General features: G+C 47.7%; 1 protein-coding gene across 1 annotated transcript in view; it reads right to left on the bottom strand.

Annotated features, from left to right (window-relative positions):
- The window catches only part of SMYD2 (SET and MYND domain containing 2), a 234431-nt gene that overhangs the window by 66301 nt on the left and 152409 nt on the right, over nt 1–15721 (bottom strand). Inside the window, exon 5 of the mRNA XM_078649777.1 lies at nt 11807–11931. Within this exon, the coding sequence (XP_078505903.1) occupies nt 11807–11931 (125 nt within the window). The remainder of the gene's footprint in view (nt 1–11806; nt 11932–15721) is intronic.

Raw genomic sequence — 15721 nt, 5'->3', positions numbered from 1 at the left:
CAGATCGCCTGCGCTTCCCATGACAGGGTGCGCGATCTCAAGCCCCCCTGCTTGTTGAGGTAATACATTGTGGTCGTATTGTCCGTCTGCACAAGCAAGGAGTTGGTCTGGAAGGACAGATGAAAGGCCTTCAGGGCCAAGTGAACCGCTCTGAGTTCAAGGAAGTTGATGTGGTACGTGGATTCCGCTGGGACCAGGTTCCCTGAATCTGTAGCTGGTCTGAATGCGCTCCCCAGCCAAGGAGAGATGCATCCGTGACGATAGTCTGACTCGGAATGTCCTTGAGGAATGGAACCCCCTTGAGGATATTCTCCGCTGAACACCACCATTTCAGGGACTGTAGGGCGTGAAGGGACAGCATGATCCTGTCATCCCAGCTCCCCCGCCTCTGATTCCACTGGTCCTCCAGACATTCCTGCAGCGGCCTCATGTGGAGCCGTGCATGTAGCGTGAGGAAGATGCAAGAGGCCATCGACCCCAGTAGAGAAGACACCGTCCTCACTGTCGTAGATTGAACGGCCATGAGAGCCTGAGCCTTCCGAAGGATCGATAAGCATTGCTCCTCCGAAGGAGACAAGCTTGCTGACAGCGTATTGATGGAGGCTCCAAAATACTGTAGGCACTGGACAGGAGTCGGGACAGACTTCGACATATTTATGTGCAAACCCAGCTGGTTCAACAGAACGGCCGTCCTGTTGAAGTGCAATTGCGCTTCCTGGAAGGTGGAGGCTTTGATCAACCAGTCATCCAGGTACGGGTAGACAAACAACTTGTTCTTTCTCAGGTGCGCTGCCACCACAGCCATGCATTTCGAAAAAGTCCGGGGTGCAGACTTCAGTCCAAACGGTAGTACGGTTTACTGATAGTGATTGGTGCCGACTAGGAAGCGCAGGAACTTCCGGTGTTTCCGTGCAATGGGCACATGGAAGTACGCATCTTGCAGATCTATTGCGCAAAGCCAGTCTCCTCTCTGCAGCCGAGGATAAATCTGGTGCAAAGACAGCATGCCAAACTTTTCTCTGCGAATCCATTTGTTTGCTTGTCGCAAATCCAGAATGGGCCTGAACTTGTCCTTCTTGCGTACCAGGAAGAACCGTGAGTAAAGACCCTTTCCCCTTTGAGACAGAGGGACGTCTTCAATCGCCCTTTTTCTTAACAGGGTATCGGCCTCCACTTGGAGCTCGCGTAGTTGGAACTGCGAGCAAACTGGTGGAATTGCTGGAGGTGGGCTGACGAAACGCAGAGTGTATCCATTTCAAACAATATTCAGCACCCACTTGTCCTGAGTAATTTTTCTCCACTCTGCCAAGTAATTTTGTATGCTTCCCCCACCAGAGCGGGTAACGGACGAGGGGGAAGTAGCACCTCAGTGCCTAGACCCGGCCGGGCCTTTAGGCGTCGAGGAGGACTGCTGGCCGCCTCTAGCCATCTGGCGTTTCTGGAATGGACGCCACTTTTACTGCTGCTGCTGGTGTTGCTGATGCCCAGCTTGACGACCTTGCCCTCTTCCCTAGGCACCGAAACGTCTCTGGAAGGGACGGAAGGTCTTCTTCTTCTCTTGCGGCTTTTCTAACCTGACGGCCGCCAGGGTTTCAGCCTCCACCTTCATGCGGGCCATCTCCTCATCCGCATGCTTTCCAAATAGCGTAGCACCAGAGAACGGCAGGTTGGCGACTCTCTGCTGCACCTCCGGTTTTAGCGAAGTCAGGCGCAACCAGGCAGGACGCCTCAGATTAATCCCGTGGCAGTATCCATGAGCCTTACTATACCGGACACCATTAAGCATGAGAAAACGCTGCTTGAGTAAGAAAATCAAGCAGCCCAAGATTGGGGGAATGAATGTGCCGGCATTTCAAATATAAAACATTTACCAGGGGAAGACGCCCTTAAACTGAACTGCATGAGGGAGCGCAGCGAAGTATAAAAACAAGAAATTATCTCCACTATCGTGAAATCATATCACAAGACCCAGGAAGTATGCGGACAAGGTTTTTTTTTACATCTGCCAATATCAGAGATATACGCAGATGGGCACGTACAGAGAAAGAAAAAGTTTTTTAACTTTAGAAAAAAGACGATTAATAGGTGGAATTGGAAAAGGAAAACAGACGCTGAATATTCTAACAATAGGCAAGGATACAGAAAAGTGTAAATTGATATTAAATTGAGAGACAGAGAAAAAGATATTGTCTTGATAAAGATGGTGTGAACCAATTGAAACCATCGAAACGCGTCGACGCTGTGACAAAAGCACAATTCAAGGACTGTCACGGATAAGCATAAAATTGATTGTATCATTTTAGCTACTGTGTGTTCTAAAGTCTAATCGAATGTGCAACCGTTATTGACAAGGGTTAGGTCTTACGTTTGTTCTGTCTCATTTATTCTCTTCTTTTTGTTGGTCAAAAAGTGGTGTTTATTGTGCAAACTGAAATTTTGTGTACACGACATTGTATGTGTTTTTTATTAAATGTGAATGAAGATTTTTTTTTTAAGGTTATATGTTAGCAGCAAGTATAATTTTATATTGTGTATAATTGAATGTGATTTTGAAGAACAAGGTAAAAAAAACTATTTAAAAAATAAATAAATAAATATAGTACTTTTGTATGAATTATGGTATGGTATTTTTAAATTTAATTGGTTACTGTTTATAATCAGGATATTTCAAATTTATTGGGCCAAGGGAAACCTTCCTTTTCTTCAGTATCCATGAGCCGCCAGGAGAGAGGAATCTGCAGCCGAGCTGATCACCTGGTTGGATACCATCATGCCCTCGTTGATGATTTCCTGAAAGTCCTCCCTCTTGTCCCTAGGAAGGTGCTCCAGAAACTGTTGTAGGGAGTCCCATAAAGACCGGTCATACCGACCCAGGAGAGCCGTGGCACTAGCGGCTTTCATTGATGTTGCTGCCGTACCACACACCTTTCTTCCCGCTGAATCCATCATACGGCTCTCCTTGTCCGGAGGCACCGTAGAGGATGGGGCAGTAGCGTGTTGCTTCCTAGCCGCTGTGACGATCACTGAATCCGGCACCGGGTCCGATCTAAGGAACGCCGGATAAGAGTCTGCGGGTCTGTATTTTTTCTGCAGCCGGGAAGGAGCAGATTTCGTCGACGCCGGAGTCAGGAAGAGCTCCATAGCCGGCTCCTCCAGCCCTGGCACCAAGGACAACAAGGGCCGAGGCAACTGCCTCTTGAGCAGGGTCTCGAAAATCACTGACGTAGAAGGTGTGGGGACCGTCAGCGTAATTCTCAGCTTCGCCGCCCCTCTCAACAACACCTCTTGGAACGACACGATGTCATCCACCGGTGACACCCTCGCAAGTGGTGAATCCGATAAGGTGGGTGAGTAGTCCCGGGCACTGGAAGAGTCCGTGTGACGGGACCTGGACCTGTTCCTCTGGTGATGGTGTCTGGACCGTGTTGAAGATAGACGGTCACTCCTTGACCGGTATCTCCGCCTGGACCGTGACCTTGACCGCTTAGGCCTAGGGCGATCCACTGGCCGTACTGGAGGGGTAAGCCGCGGAGGCCGAACCGGAAGACTAGGTTGTGGAGTCCCCGTAGGGGGCGATGGAAGGCGCGGCGTGGAGGAGGCCGTGGTGGAGGACGAGGAGGCAGATGAGGCAGAGGTGGTGGAGGATTACGAGGAGGATCCTTAGGCAACGGAGGAGGTTTCTTAGGCAACGGAGGAGGCGTAGGCGTCCTGGGCCTAGAAGGCAGGCAGGTCTGAGAATAATCAGAGTCCGCAGACCGAACCACTCTTCTCTTCTTATTCTGTGCAGGCCTTGATGAGGATGTTCTAGAGGCCGATCTCTTCTTAGACGAGCGCCGGCGCCGCCGCGACCGTGGGCTCGTGGATGCAGAGGACAGGGTGACTACCGAGTCATGGGACACAGTCCTGCCCCTTGAACACCCCCTGGACCTCGACTTCTCTTTCCTCGACGTCGACCTCTTTGTCGACGTCGACGTCTCGACGTCGATACATCCCTCGATGTCGAGTCTCTCCTCCTCGATGTCGACCTCGATGACGAACAGCGGTGTTGCCTCAATGGCGAGCGCCGGTGTCTCCTGGACCCCTCTCGACGTCGATGGTGTATCGACGTTGACGCAGTCCTCGACGTCGACTTAGTCCGAGGTCTCGACGTCGGTCCCCTCGACGCCGAACGGCGATGTCGCTTCGTCCCAGAGCCCTGGGACGACAGGGAGCAGATGGTGGTCAACCCTCTCTACGCCGACGTCGAGGCTATCGAAATCGACAGAGATCTGTGCCGTTTCCTGGCCTTGTCTTGACTGGGGAGCCCCCCAGAGGCGGAAGCACGGGCAGAGGATGAAGTCCCTCCATGCCCAGACCCACCTTGGTCCTGCTGTCTTCTGAGCTCCAGTCCTTGGAGCCAGATCTTCTCTCTGTCCTTCAGTGTCCTCCTGGAGAATTGTTGGCAAATCTCACAGTCTTCAGGGACATGAGAGGATGGGAGACAGAGGATACACACCCTGTGAGGGTCTGACTTTGCCTTCTTCCTGGCACACGCAGGGCACTTGTCGAACAAGGCTGGCATATTCGACAAAAGAGTGGGAAAAACTGGCCAAAAACCCCAGAAACAGGTAGAAGAAGCAGTCAGACGTCGAGTGAAACACTCCAAACACGTTAAAAGTGCCAAAAAATTGAAAAACACCCAAAAAGGGAGAGCTCAATGCTCCAGGGTCCTGCTAGCAGGAGCCGGAAAAAAGAACTGAAAGTAAAAGGAGTTTATTGTGCATCATGGGATACCGAGGGTCTCTGGAGAGTTCCTTAAAGGCACGGTATCCCTTTTCCAGACACATAATGGCAGCGTATGGGGGCTTGTCTGTCCATCCCTTCCTCTCTATCATTCCAAGGATTTTGTGAAGGGGAAGTTTCTCTATGGGTGAAACGTAACAGACTGTGTTAAATGTGATGTTGGTGGAATATCCTTTGCTTTTCTTGTTGAAGTACTGGACAGTGTAGCCTTGTAGGTATAGGCTGCATTATTGTCTTCAATTTTCTATTAAGTGTCTATGCAGGACTGCACTGAAGACAGCTTAAGAGATTATTTTTGATTGCTCCGGGGTCCACGCACATGGGCGGGACTATTCACTAGATTATGACTATACACAGAGATCCCCTACTACAGAACCCCTGATCTGCGCAGATGAGCTTCGACCACCGCAGTCACTTTCGTGAACACTCGAGGGGCACTGGTGAGGCCAAAGGGGAGCACGGTAAACTGAAAGTGCTCGTGGCCTACCGTGAACCGCAGGTGACGCCGGTGAGCAGGTAGGACGGGAATATGGAAATAAGCGTCCTGCAAGTCCAACGCTACCATCCAGTCTCCAGGGTCTAGGGCAGCCAAAACCTGAGCTAAAGTCAGCATCTTGAACTTCTCCTTCCGGAGGAAGACGTTGACGCTCCCGAGTTCCAAGATAGGGCGCAGGCCCCCTTTGCCCATCTTGGGAACCAGGAAGTAGTGGGAAGTAGTGGGAATAACAACCACGCCCAATTTCTGGCCCAGGAACACGCCCGATGGCCCCCTTGACCAAGAGTGCCGTGACTTCCTCCTGCAGAAGTTGCAAGTGATCCCCCGACGTGCGGTGGTACTGCGGTGGCATGGCTGGAGGGGTCGCCTCGAAGGGGAGGGAGTAGCCCCTTCGGACGATTTGCAGAATCCACTTGTCTGAAGTGATGGTACACCAGTGGAGTAGGTGATGGCGAACCCTGCCTCCCACTGGCGTTGAATGGGCCTGAAAGCTCGGACTAGAAAGGCTTTGAGGCGGATGCTGCAGGAGCGATGTGGACTGACCTGCTCCCTGTTCCGCCACGGCGCAATGCACGTCCGCGACCACGTTGAGGCTGGTTCTGCAGCCTGTGGCTGGATGAACGTGCGGGGGCGACACTTCCTTGGGCACGAAAGTCGGCTGGCACTGGGCCGAAAGGCCCAAGGACTTGGCCATAGCTCTGGAGCCCTTAAAGCGTTCCAGCGCGCTATCTGCCTTGTCGTCAAAGAGGCGACGGCCATCAAAAGGCATGTCCATGAGAGTGCTCTGGACATCCCCCGAAAAGTTGGTGGACCTCAGCCAGGTGTGATGACGAATCGCCACCGTCGTTGCAATCGCTCTGCCCAGCGAGCTTGTGGTGTCAAGTCCATACCGAATGGAGTATCGTGCTGCGTCCCGCCCCTCAGCAAGTGCTTGGGCGAGCCGTGTCTTGGCCTCCTCCGGACACTGGGGGCCGCACATCTGCTACCATATCACACAGAGAATGGGTGTAACGGCCCAAAAGGCATGCGGTATTAATGGACCGCAATCCAAGACTAACCGAGGAAAACGGTTTCTTGTCAAACTGCTCCAGCGTCTTGGATTCCCGGTCCGGTGGGGCGGTCGGGAATGCGGTTTGGGACATGGAGGCCTGGATAATCAGGCTCTCAGGGGTGGGATGGGTGGACAGAAGCAGGGGCCGCCCGAAGCTCGGCGGTGGTGCGGAGCCAAGTTCCGATCCACAGGAGGGACTGTGGAGGGCTTGGACCAAGTGCCCATCAGAACGTCAGTGAGGGCCTCATTAAACTACAGTAGTGGCTCCGAGTAGGTTACTGACAGTTGTAGCACCTCAGTATGAGGTTAGTCCTCACGGCCGCTGCAGGGACCTCAAAGCTCAGGGCCGTGGCCGCACTGCGCAGCACCACAGCATAAGGTGCTCCCTCCTCCGTAGCCACGGATGGAGGAGAGAGAAAACCAGTGTCAGGTGAAGTGTCTAGACCACTGGCCTCCCCCAGCTCATCTGCTCAGTCCTGACTTAACTGGCACTGCTGTGCAAGAGGATCCTCAGACCCCTCTCGGTCCTCCCCTTCATCCGTGTCCTGATAAACAGGCAGAAATGACGGAGCCGGGGCGTAGGTGAATAGCTCACCAGTCGGAGCCGGCACCGATCAGTGCCGGTCGGACACCGGGCAGGGGCTGAAACCGGGGCCGGCGTCGCCCGAGGACGGCGCCGGTGGTGGCACTGAGGGGTCGGGGCTGGCGGAAGAGTCGTGAGGTCAACCGGCATCGACTGGGATCCAGGCCTGGATCCCACGGGGTCCTGCGGCGACGGGACTGAAGTCGCCGGCGGCGCCGAAGCCGCCGGCAGCACAGTGCTAGGACCCCGAGTCAGACCCGCGGGTCCCGAAGGCGCTTCGGCGGGCCTCGGCAGCAAGAGAGTCCTCATGGCCACGAGGAGGTCTTGAATCTGCTCCGGAGTCACATAGAGCCCAGGGACTGGAGGGTGTAGGTCTGGATGCGACGGCATAGGCCCCGAAGGAGCCGCGTGGGAGGTGCCACCTGAACCCTCGGCCGAGTCGCACACGCAGTGAGGGGAGGTCGAAGAGCAACGATGCTTCTTCGACTTCTTTTTGCCATGCCTCGACTTACCCAAATGCGAGGACTTTGATCCAGACGATCGATGATGACTGCGGCTCCGCCAACTGCCGGATCTCGAGCAGCTTACGGGAACGCTCCCGCCTAGCCTTCGACGTCAAGGCCCGGCAGTCTGGGCACGACTTGTCATCGTGGTCGGCCCCCAAACAGTAGAGACCCTGGTGGTGGGGGTCGGTAACCATCATCAGTCGGTGACAGACGTCACACGTCTTGAAACCAGGCCTCCCTACAGGCACCAGGAGTCAAAGTCAACTCGAAAAAGATAGACAAAATTGTCCAAAAAGTTAGACAAAAAATGTCTACGGGTACGCTCTTCCCAGATCTGCACTTGCTGGTTTGGAAAAAAGAAGAACTGACATCAGCGTGCGAGGGGGGAGTCTAAGTACTCCAGCGACGTCATCCCGGCGATCACGACGCCGACGATGGATGCAGAGCCGCAGACGACGCCTATCGACGCGCAGGGGTACTGCTGATGAAAAAACTTTTCGGATCCAGTCTGACGCCTGGGGGTTATTCTAATGTAAGGAATCTTACTAACGTGTTTCTTTCAGATCTCATTGTTTAAACTGCAGCGGCAAATATGCTCCAGGACCGGACTTTCATCCTAGCATCTGGCAGGACGCATTTTAACATCAGAACTCAACTGTAATAAGTTATTACAGTTGAGAAGCTATGTCATTTCCTTATTACATGTGATTAAAGAAGTCAGAACTCACCTGTAACTTAGAGACAGGCTTTTATACTCGGACACCAGGGGCCCATGTAATGCTTATATTTTGTGTTTTGGTTGTAAGCGTTGCAAACGTGTCAAAGTGAGCAGGCCATTAAAGGAGGGGTATGTGAAGCAAGAGGCGTCTTGACATATGTGCGAACATGTTTTGAGTTTTCAGACTTCCTATATGCCAACCAACATCTCATCTCCAAACTCATAACAGATTCATGCCATGCTCACTTACTTACAAAAATATTGCACAACAATTTTGTTTGGAGTTACGCATGCTGATTGAAACTGGTGATCAGCTTGAATGTGGTTTAAGCCATGTGTCCACTTCAAACAAAATAGGTTTATAAATTTGCAATAATTTCTAGCAAGAAAGACCATTTTTGGCAAAGCTGAAACTGTGTGACTATGACACTGGACTGTGCGAACTATGGGCACCAAAGTCTATCACACTACACCTTGGTCTGGAAAATCATCATTGGTAGCACAGGTCAAGTGGACAATTTCGAAAGAGAGAACTTCACGACTTCAGACCACTGTCGTTGTAAAAGTGTGACAAAAAAGGCAGGGGAAAATAAAGCACACACCATTGAGAACAATGGCATGCACTGGCATCAAGTTAAACAAACTGTAAACAAGAGCACACCATGCAACAGAGACAAGCCTTCCTTTTGGCTACGAGACAACGGGCTCAGTGGAAGCACACAGTGATATGTGTGGAGTTTCTGATGCTAATCGGGCCACACAAAGGTGCTCGGTCACTTCCTTCTTCATTGGATGACGAACAAATCAAATGATATTGACTCCACTGAGAAGTCCAACCCACTAGCATTTGCAGCATGCTTTAGGAGTGGAGAGCCCACAGCAAATCAGTCTGATAAAAAAAAATGACTATCCAAGCAGTCATAGGTCACAAAAGAAGAGACAATTAAAAGGCCTAAATATATCACAGTGTTCAACAGGGTTGGAGAAAAGGAAGGAGAGTGAGAGACAAGCACATGAGGTAGTTACTTTAATTAACCCTACGCCCTTCTTCGTGTTGTTGGGTCCAGGAATCTCTCTTATTCACAGAAGAGTCCACAACGAAATATAACAAACATGACTGAATGATAGCACTAATCCTACTATTGGTAGATACCATTCTCAGTCACTATCAGTGCATGGGATATTGAAAGAAGATACAGATGGGTAGGGTAGCACTGCTCTCCAACATTTGATCTTTCAAAAGTTTGGATTCCTTTTGTTGAATATCCCCCACTTTTAGGCAGAAATCACAAGAATAATTTGCACCTAATTAACACAGACAAAGACCAGCAACTCTATGTACCTTATGCGAACAATCCACCTCTTTGATGTATGTTCAGTTGAACGGTACTTAGTGTGGACCTGCCTTGGCATCACCCCAAAAAACTACAGTAAAATCCATTTCAACTCCTACCCCTGCGACAAATTTAGAATGGTCTGTAAGCAAAACACAGCAAAGTCTTCTCAGTAAAAACGCCCGACAGTGGAAGCAAGACCCGCTGACGGAGTCTCCTATAATGGCACTCCCGATCTTACGGTTGTAGTGCTTGGGATTATTTCTCTCAAGTACTGGGTGCTACAGGTCAGTACAAATTTCCACCTTTTTCTGTTTGTGGAAAAAACCTCTTCAAAATGAATGACTCACCCAGTGAAAAGTGCTATCTCTAGAAGTGCATGGCGTTTTATCAGAAAGACGTCTGTAAGGATGGTCCTCAAGAAGAATGCATCTTCTGCTTGCACCCCTAGTACTAGAACCATGCAAAGCAAAGCTAGGAGATTGCTAGCATACTTCCACAATAGTGAATGTGAGTCATCCTAAACATATCAAATCTTCAGTGACAAGTTGCTCATCCAAGAAACAAATCTACACACTAATTGTGGTACGTGGAACTCTCTTCCAATAAAGAACCAACATCACACCCCAAATTCTGAGGCATTCCTTTGTACCTACTGCTTTCTAGTGACTTGCAAAACAATGACAGATAGAATGCTATGATACATGATTATTTACATGTGATTGCTGTTCTATATAGCATGGTTCTATTTCATAGTACAATATGCAACCACTTTCCTTTCCTAAGCGGCTGGTCCCACGGGGCTTTGTCCTTAACATGACAACAATTATAGTTAAGTCACTGTGGAAAGAACTACTGTTAATCACTGTTGTTTGCCTAACAACCAAACAGCATGGAAAGCAGGATGCACTGCATAATAAGCATACATCCATGATGTTCATTCACTTTTAGGTGGTAAAAATAAATCTCATGGTTCCCAGCGTGTAGAGAATATTCAAGAAAAGCCATGGGAATCAACAAAATATACCAATGCTGGAGTTCTAGGTTAACTAGCAAGTAATTATTTCTTTTAATGGTTCACTGCAACATGCCACAGTCACAGATACTTGTGACTTCACTGAAACCATACTCAGTAGGGAAGAAATGCTATGCCCATGTCAATACGGTCTATTCTATGAACATTATTTCCAGCCTTAAGGCTGTTTTTCCAATGTTGTCTTGCTAGAGTACGAGATCCTTTGACACATGATGTGGGAAGGGGAAGGAAAGATACCGGCTGAACAAACCACATTAGTTGCCCTGTCCTTATGGATGGATTCGATCAACAACTTCCTGGTTGAGACAATGGTAACTACTGACCTCCAGCTCTTCGAAAAACAGTACTAGCAGAATCCTTACTTGATAAAACCAAAATCAGATATGAGATTTTATCCACATAACTAATGTCAAGATGTGTACGAGATCGTGGCGACAGATTACGAAAAAAGGCACTGTAAGGGACAGAGAAGATGTGATTCGTTTTTCTGCAAAGAAAGACTACAATTCTCATTGGTGTTCCAGCTCTCTGAATGAAATCATTACCCCAACAAAATTTGCACTTTGCTATGTGGTCAAGTCAAAGAATCTTTTGTGATGAACACTCTCACAAAATAGCTTTTATAAGATGCATACAGTCATAGAACCATGTATTTAAGAAGGTATAAGATCCATGTCTGCAACGAAGGTCACATTCTTAGCTGGAACACAAATAGGGAATTTAGACAACCTCATGGGAATATAGTACATTACAACGCGATCTATTACATTGTGTGCTTTTACAATGCGGTTGTTACAACGACCGCATTGTTCCTACGTGATGCATTTACATCGCAAGTCATTACAGCGACTTGCAGTAGGGGACGCGCTGGACTTAGGAATAGTATTATTTACTATTCCTACTCCAGTTTGCGCAACAGTAGGGAAGGTGTTGGAATTCATTTCCAATACCTCAGCGCCCCCCTACAGCAAGTCGTTGTAATGACTTGCGATGTAAATGCATCGTTTACTAACAACGCAGTTGTAATAGTACTACGATGTCATGACAACGTTGTGAAAGCTCTTTCCTCCTCATGGTGTCCAGAGCACTGCTGATCCACGGAACACTTCTAAAATCAGTGGATACCTGAGTTTTATCTTCGTTAGATCCCCAACTAAATAAGTTACCTCTGTGCCTCTCTTAATGCTATCACACACCCTAAAGAATCATATTACAAAGAGAAGATCAAACTGGACAAGTGTGCCTTTCCCTATGTAACCGCAGCCAGACACTTGACAGCATCGGGTATGGATCCACTCACCTGTGCAAAGAGGATTTCAAGGGCTGCATTATCTGGGTAGGATAAGTGCTTTGCAAAAAAGTGATGAAGTGCAGCGATGTCATTCTGGATCAGCTCTCTCTTCTCATTGTCCAACTTATCCATATCTGGGGACAAACAAAAAGAGAATTACACTGCAGTGAAATTCTGTCTGCCAAGGAAGAAAACTAGCCTGCAAAATAAGACTTGCTCTATGTTTTTATCACCAGCAACAGGTAGTATTGCATACAATAGAACAGATGAGGAAAACATTATGTGAGCAGCCAATACATAAAAAAAACTCTAGCCTATATCAATTTAGATGCTTCCATCTTGCATGAACTGATGGAGGGCACGGAGTGGATTGCTGGGTCTAAGAGAGGTAGATTTGGCACACGCTTCCTTGCCGACAAGACCTCTCAGTTAAGGGACGCCTCGAACAAATATGGCTTTGATTAATTAATATTTGCATATAATTTAGTGTGATTCTGCACACTAAAGAAACGAGTTTTGGTAAGGTAGCCACATTAGGCCTGAACTAGGCCTAAACTCCATCTTGGATTTCCATATGTGACTGCGTTTTCCTTTCTTGCTTTCTGTATGCATTCAAAATGCGCACACGTGAAGTGCTTTTGCAGCAAAATCGCACACTTGGTGAACTCAGCCTTCCTCGAATGTGACAATCCAACGTCCTTCCACTCTCTCTGACTGGGTCTCTGAGAGCCTATTCATAAAATATGTTGGCCATGGTTTTGTGTGTAACAAGATTTGTACTGTAACATCCGATGACATTAGTTCAAAAGTGCATTCAATATTATTACATTCAGAAGATGGTGCTAAATATTGTTTCGTTTTATTCTGTATTAGGGTTCGTTGATCCTGTGTAACATTTAGTTCATTTTATGCTGAGGATATGATTTTTGCTGTGAATTTCCTATACATCTGGGAGTGAGCCATGAGCTGCTGCCTCGACTCTCAGAGAGCAGACCCTTGGTCAGTCTGTCTAATGCTTTAGATTTAAAATAATGTTATTGTCTCTGAGGCTGATTCTACATCAGACCTCCTGCTGCACGTGACTGAGCATTATGCTAATCCCTTTTATTTTATATGATCATTTTCTGCTTCAATTGACTAACTATATTTTTGCCTTCAGTAATGTTCTTTAATATTTTAATAAACCTTTATGGTTTTCAGTTTGTTGCCGACTCAAGGCAGCTTGTTTATTAAGGCTATTCTGCTGTCATTTAATTAATTCCCTATCAAGTTATATTAGGGGCATATTACCTCACTTACTATTGAGGGTAATCCTGGCCCTGTACCTGCGCAGAGGTTTTATCTATATTTCATCAGATTATCAAAGATTACATCATCATGTCTCTTAAACTGAGCCACAATTGATAAAATCAGTTACACCATACCAAGCCACAATAATTACAATTGTCATTTGTGTCAGGATGCATGATGGTCCTTCAGCTAGCAGACCTTTTTTTCACCTTATTCACCTTAACCCCTTTCCCTTGAATTGTCATTGGGTGTGCTACAGCATTGTTGTACTTTACAGAATTTTTGTTTATTGAGTTTTTACCCCCAAAGATCACATTTAGACATAACACGTCAATGAAACGACAACTATTTACAACCCACCACCGCCCTCCCCAGAACATCTTTGAGCCGCTCTGTCGATATAAGACTAAATCAATAAACAGGTCTAGGCATATGCGATGGGTGTGATCCCGTTTCCAATGCTGCAAGGTAGAAAGGCTCTTTCTGCCCTTGATTTATAACATGCTTCTTAGCATGGTAACGTCTGAACTTTGTGTTCTTCAGGCACCGGCATGTCTGTTTTGTCTATTAACAGGTAGAACTCTGGAATTTGCAAAGCGCGAAAGGCAGCATATATGCTTGCATGGTTTAGTTCCATCTCCCTTCTACACCTCGCTAACTCCTCTTTCCTCTGTTCCTTCATTGTGTTTTTACTCCATCTCCCGGGCTGCTGGGCTTAGGTAGGTTCAAGAAGAGGGGTTGATGGGCACGCTGTATACAAGAGAAGGGCTAGGACCAAAGACGTGATTTTGCCTAGTAATAGTTTCTTAATTTGTCATACCTAGCCGCTTTTACGTCACACAGGATGTGCCCCACATACATTATCCCTGGGAGGCATGGGGATTGAAGGCATCACAAGTCTAGAGCATACAGACAAACTTGTTCCTCAGCTAAAAGCTGTCCAAACTGAGAATGGGCTCTCGAGGGATAATCCAGCATGTAGTTCTTACAGAAGAGGTGTGTATTTGAAGTGGGTGCCTTACAGATCGCTACCATAGCATTTCTTTTTGTGTAAACCTATTGACGCTACCTTCGGCTTAAGGTTGCTACCATCCCATAACAGAATACAAAGTTGCACCCCTTTGAACAAGTAAGAGACTACTGGAAGTGTGCAGTAACTCTACATAATTATATTAAACTCCTTTTAGCATCCACGGTATTGAGATTTCTTTCTGCTTCAGAAAAGTGAGTAGCAACAAAGATATGAAGATGCAGCGCCACACACCTCATGTAACAGACTTGGGTACGCATGGGTTCCTCCTTGGATAACCACTTGAGGGTCACAGCAGAAACAAGCACTGGCGTTGCCAATAGGTTTCGCATTTGGAAAGTTGGAGCTATTGGTTTTGTAAATTACATTTTATATATCGTTATTGGCATTGTAATAACAATATATAAATATAAAATGTCATTTACAAAACCAATAGCTCCAACTTTCCAAATGCGAAACCTATTGGCAACGCCAGCGCTTGTTCTTGCTCATTGTGTGCTTCATCTCTACTAATCTGTCTGGAATGCCAGCTCTTTTGACTGCTGTTGAGACTTGCACACCCTCTCGAGTGTGATCCAGTATTCAGTGTGCTAGTCTGACAGTGAAGCCGTTCCGTTCTGCATGTACATGGAACATGTTGCAGTTGTAATCGTGGCTGAACCACCACAGACTAATACAACAATCGTGTTAAGTAGTTGCTTTAACGACTACATATTGTCGGCAAGTGTAGCATAGCAGTATACATAGCAGACAAGGCGCTTGTGAAAACATATCTCTGGTTTGTAGGGCGCATTACAGGCGGACTTGTATCCCTTTTTAAATGTATATGTTTTTTTATTTTTTTTAACGTTCACATATTTTGATCGTGTTTACCTGTCCTGGGGTGCCTTCTGACTGTGCGGCGCCCTATTCATGTTTTACATTCCACTCACGATGTTGGCTTTACTTAGACATTTGAGTTGGTTTCTTACACATTCAGCATTTTCCTCCGAGCGTGTTGTCTTTTCCTCCCGCGGCAGACTCGTAAGCAGGCATCTATGACTCGCGGCTTCGAGTGCGGTTTCCTGGGCCTCCATTCCCTGTAGGTGCCTCGCCTTCCAGTATAACCACTCCATGTAGTACCCAGGCTGACCTAAAATGAGCGTTATGAAGAAGCGCGCTTAAGTTTAGGAACCATATGTGTGCTTGTTTGGCAGTCGTGTTTCTGTCTCTTTGAACAAACACATTTTTAGATTAAAACTGCGGCTGATGCATGCCCCCTTTCAGAAATCGAAACCAAGAGATGGGTGCTTGAAAAACATGGTTGGCTGGATTCCCTCTTGACACGGCGGGTGAGCGGCCACTGTTGCCGCAGCGAGAGCCCGTGTTTCTACTCAAGCATGATAGGAAGTGTAGATAGTCCCGATGTTAAATATTTGCCTTTGGCTCCTGTAAACTCTGTTCAAACAAATAGCTGGCTTACGAAGGATCCCACAAAAAGACATGCCAAGTAGTGGTCTTTCCCTATCATAACCATCTTTCATCAGAAGCAGTCGATTCGGGCTGGCTGACGGGAGCCTGTTGGTATTGGCCGTTTGCGGTGACGTCGATTTTCAAGAGCAGGA

The sequence above is a fragment of the Lissotriton helveticus genome, chromosome 6 (genome assembly GCF_964261635.1).
Source record: "Lissotriton helveticus chromosome 6, aLisHel1.1, whole genome shotgun sequence".
Lineage (NCBI taxonomy): Eukaryota > Metazoa > Chordata > Amphibia > Caudata > Salamandridae > Lissotriton > Lissotriton helveticus.
The sequence above is the reverse complement of the archived record's forward strand: the minus strand, read 5'-3'. Positions and strand labels throughout refer to the sequence as shown.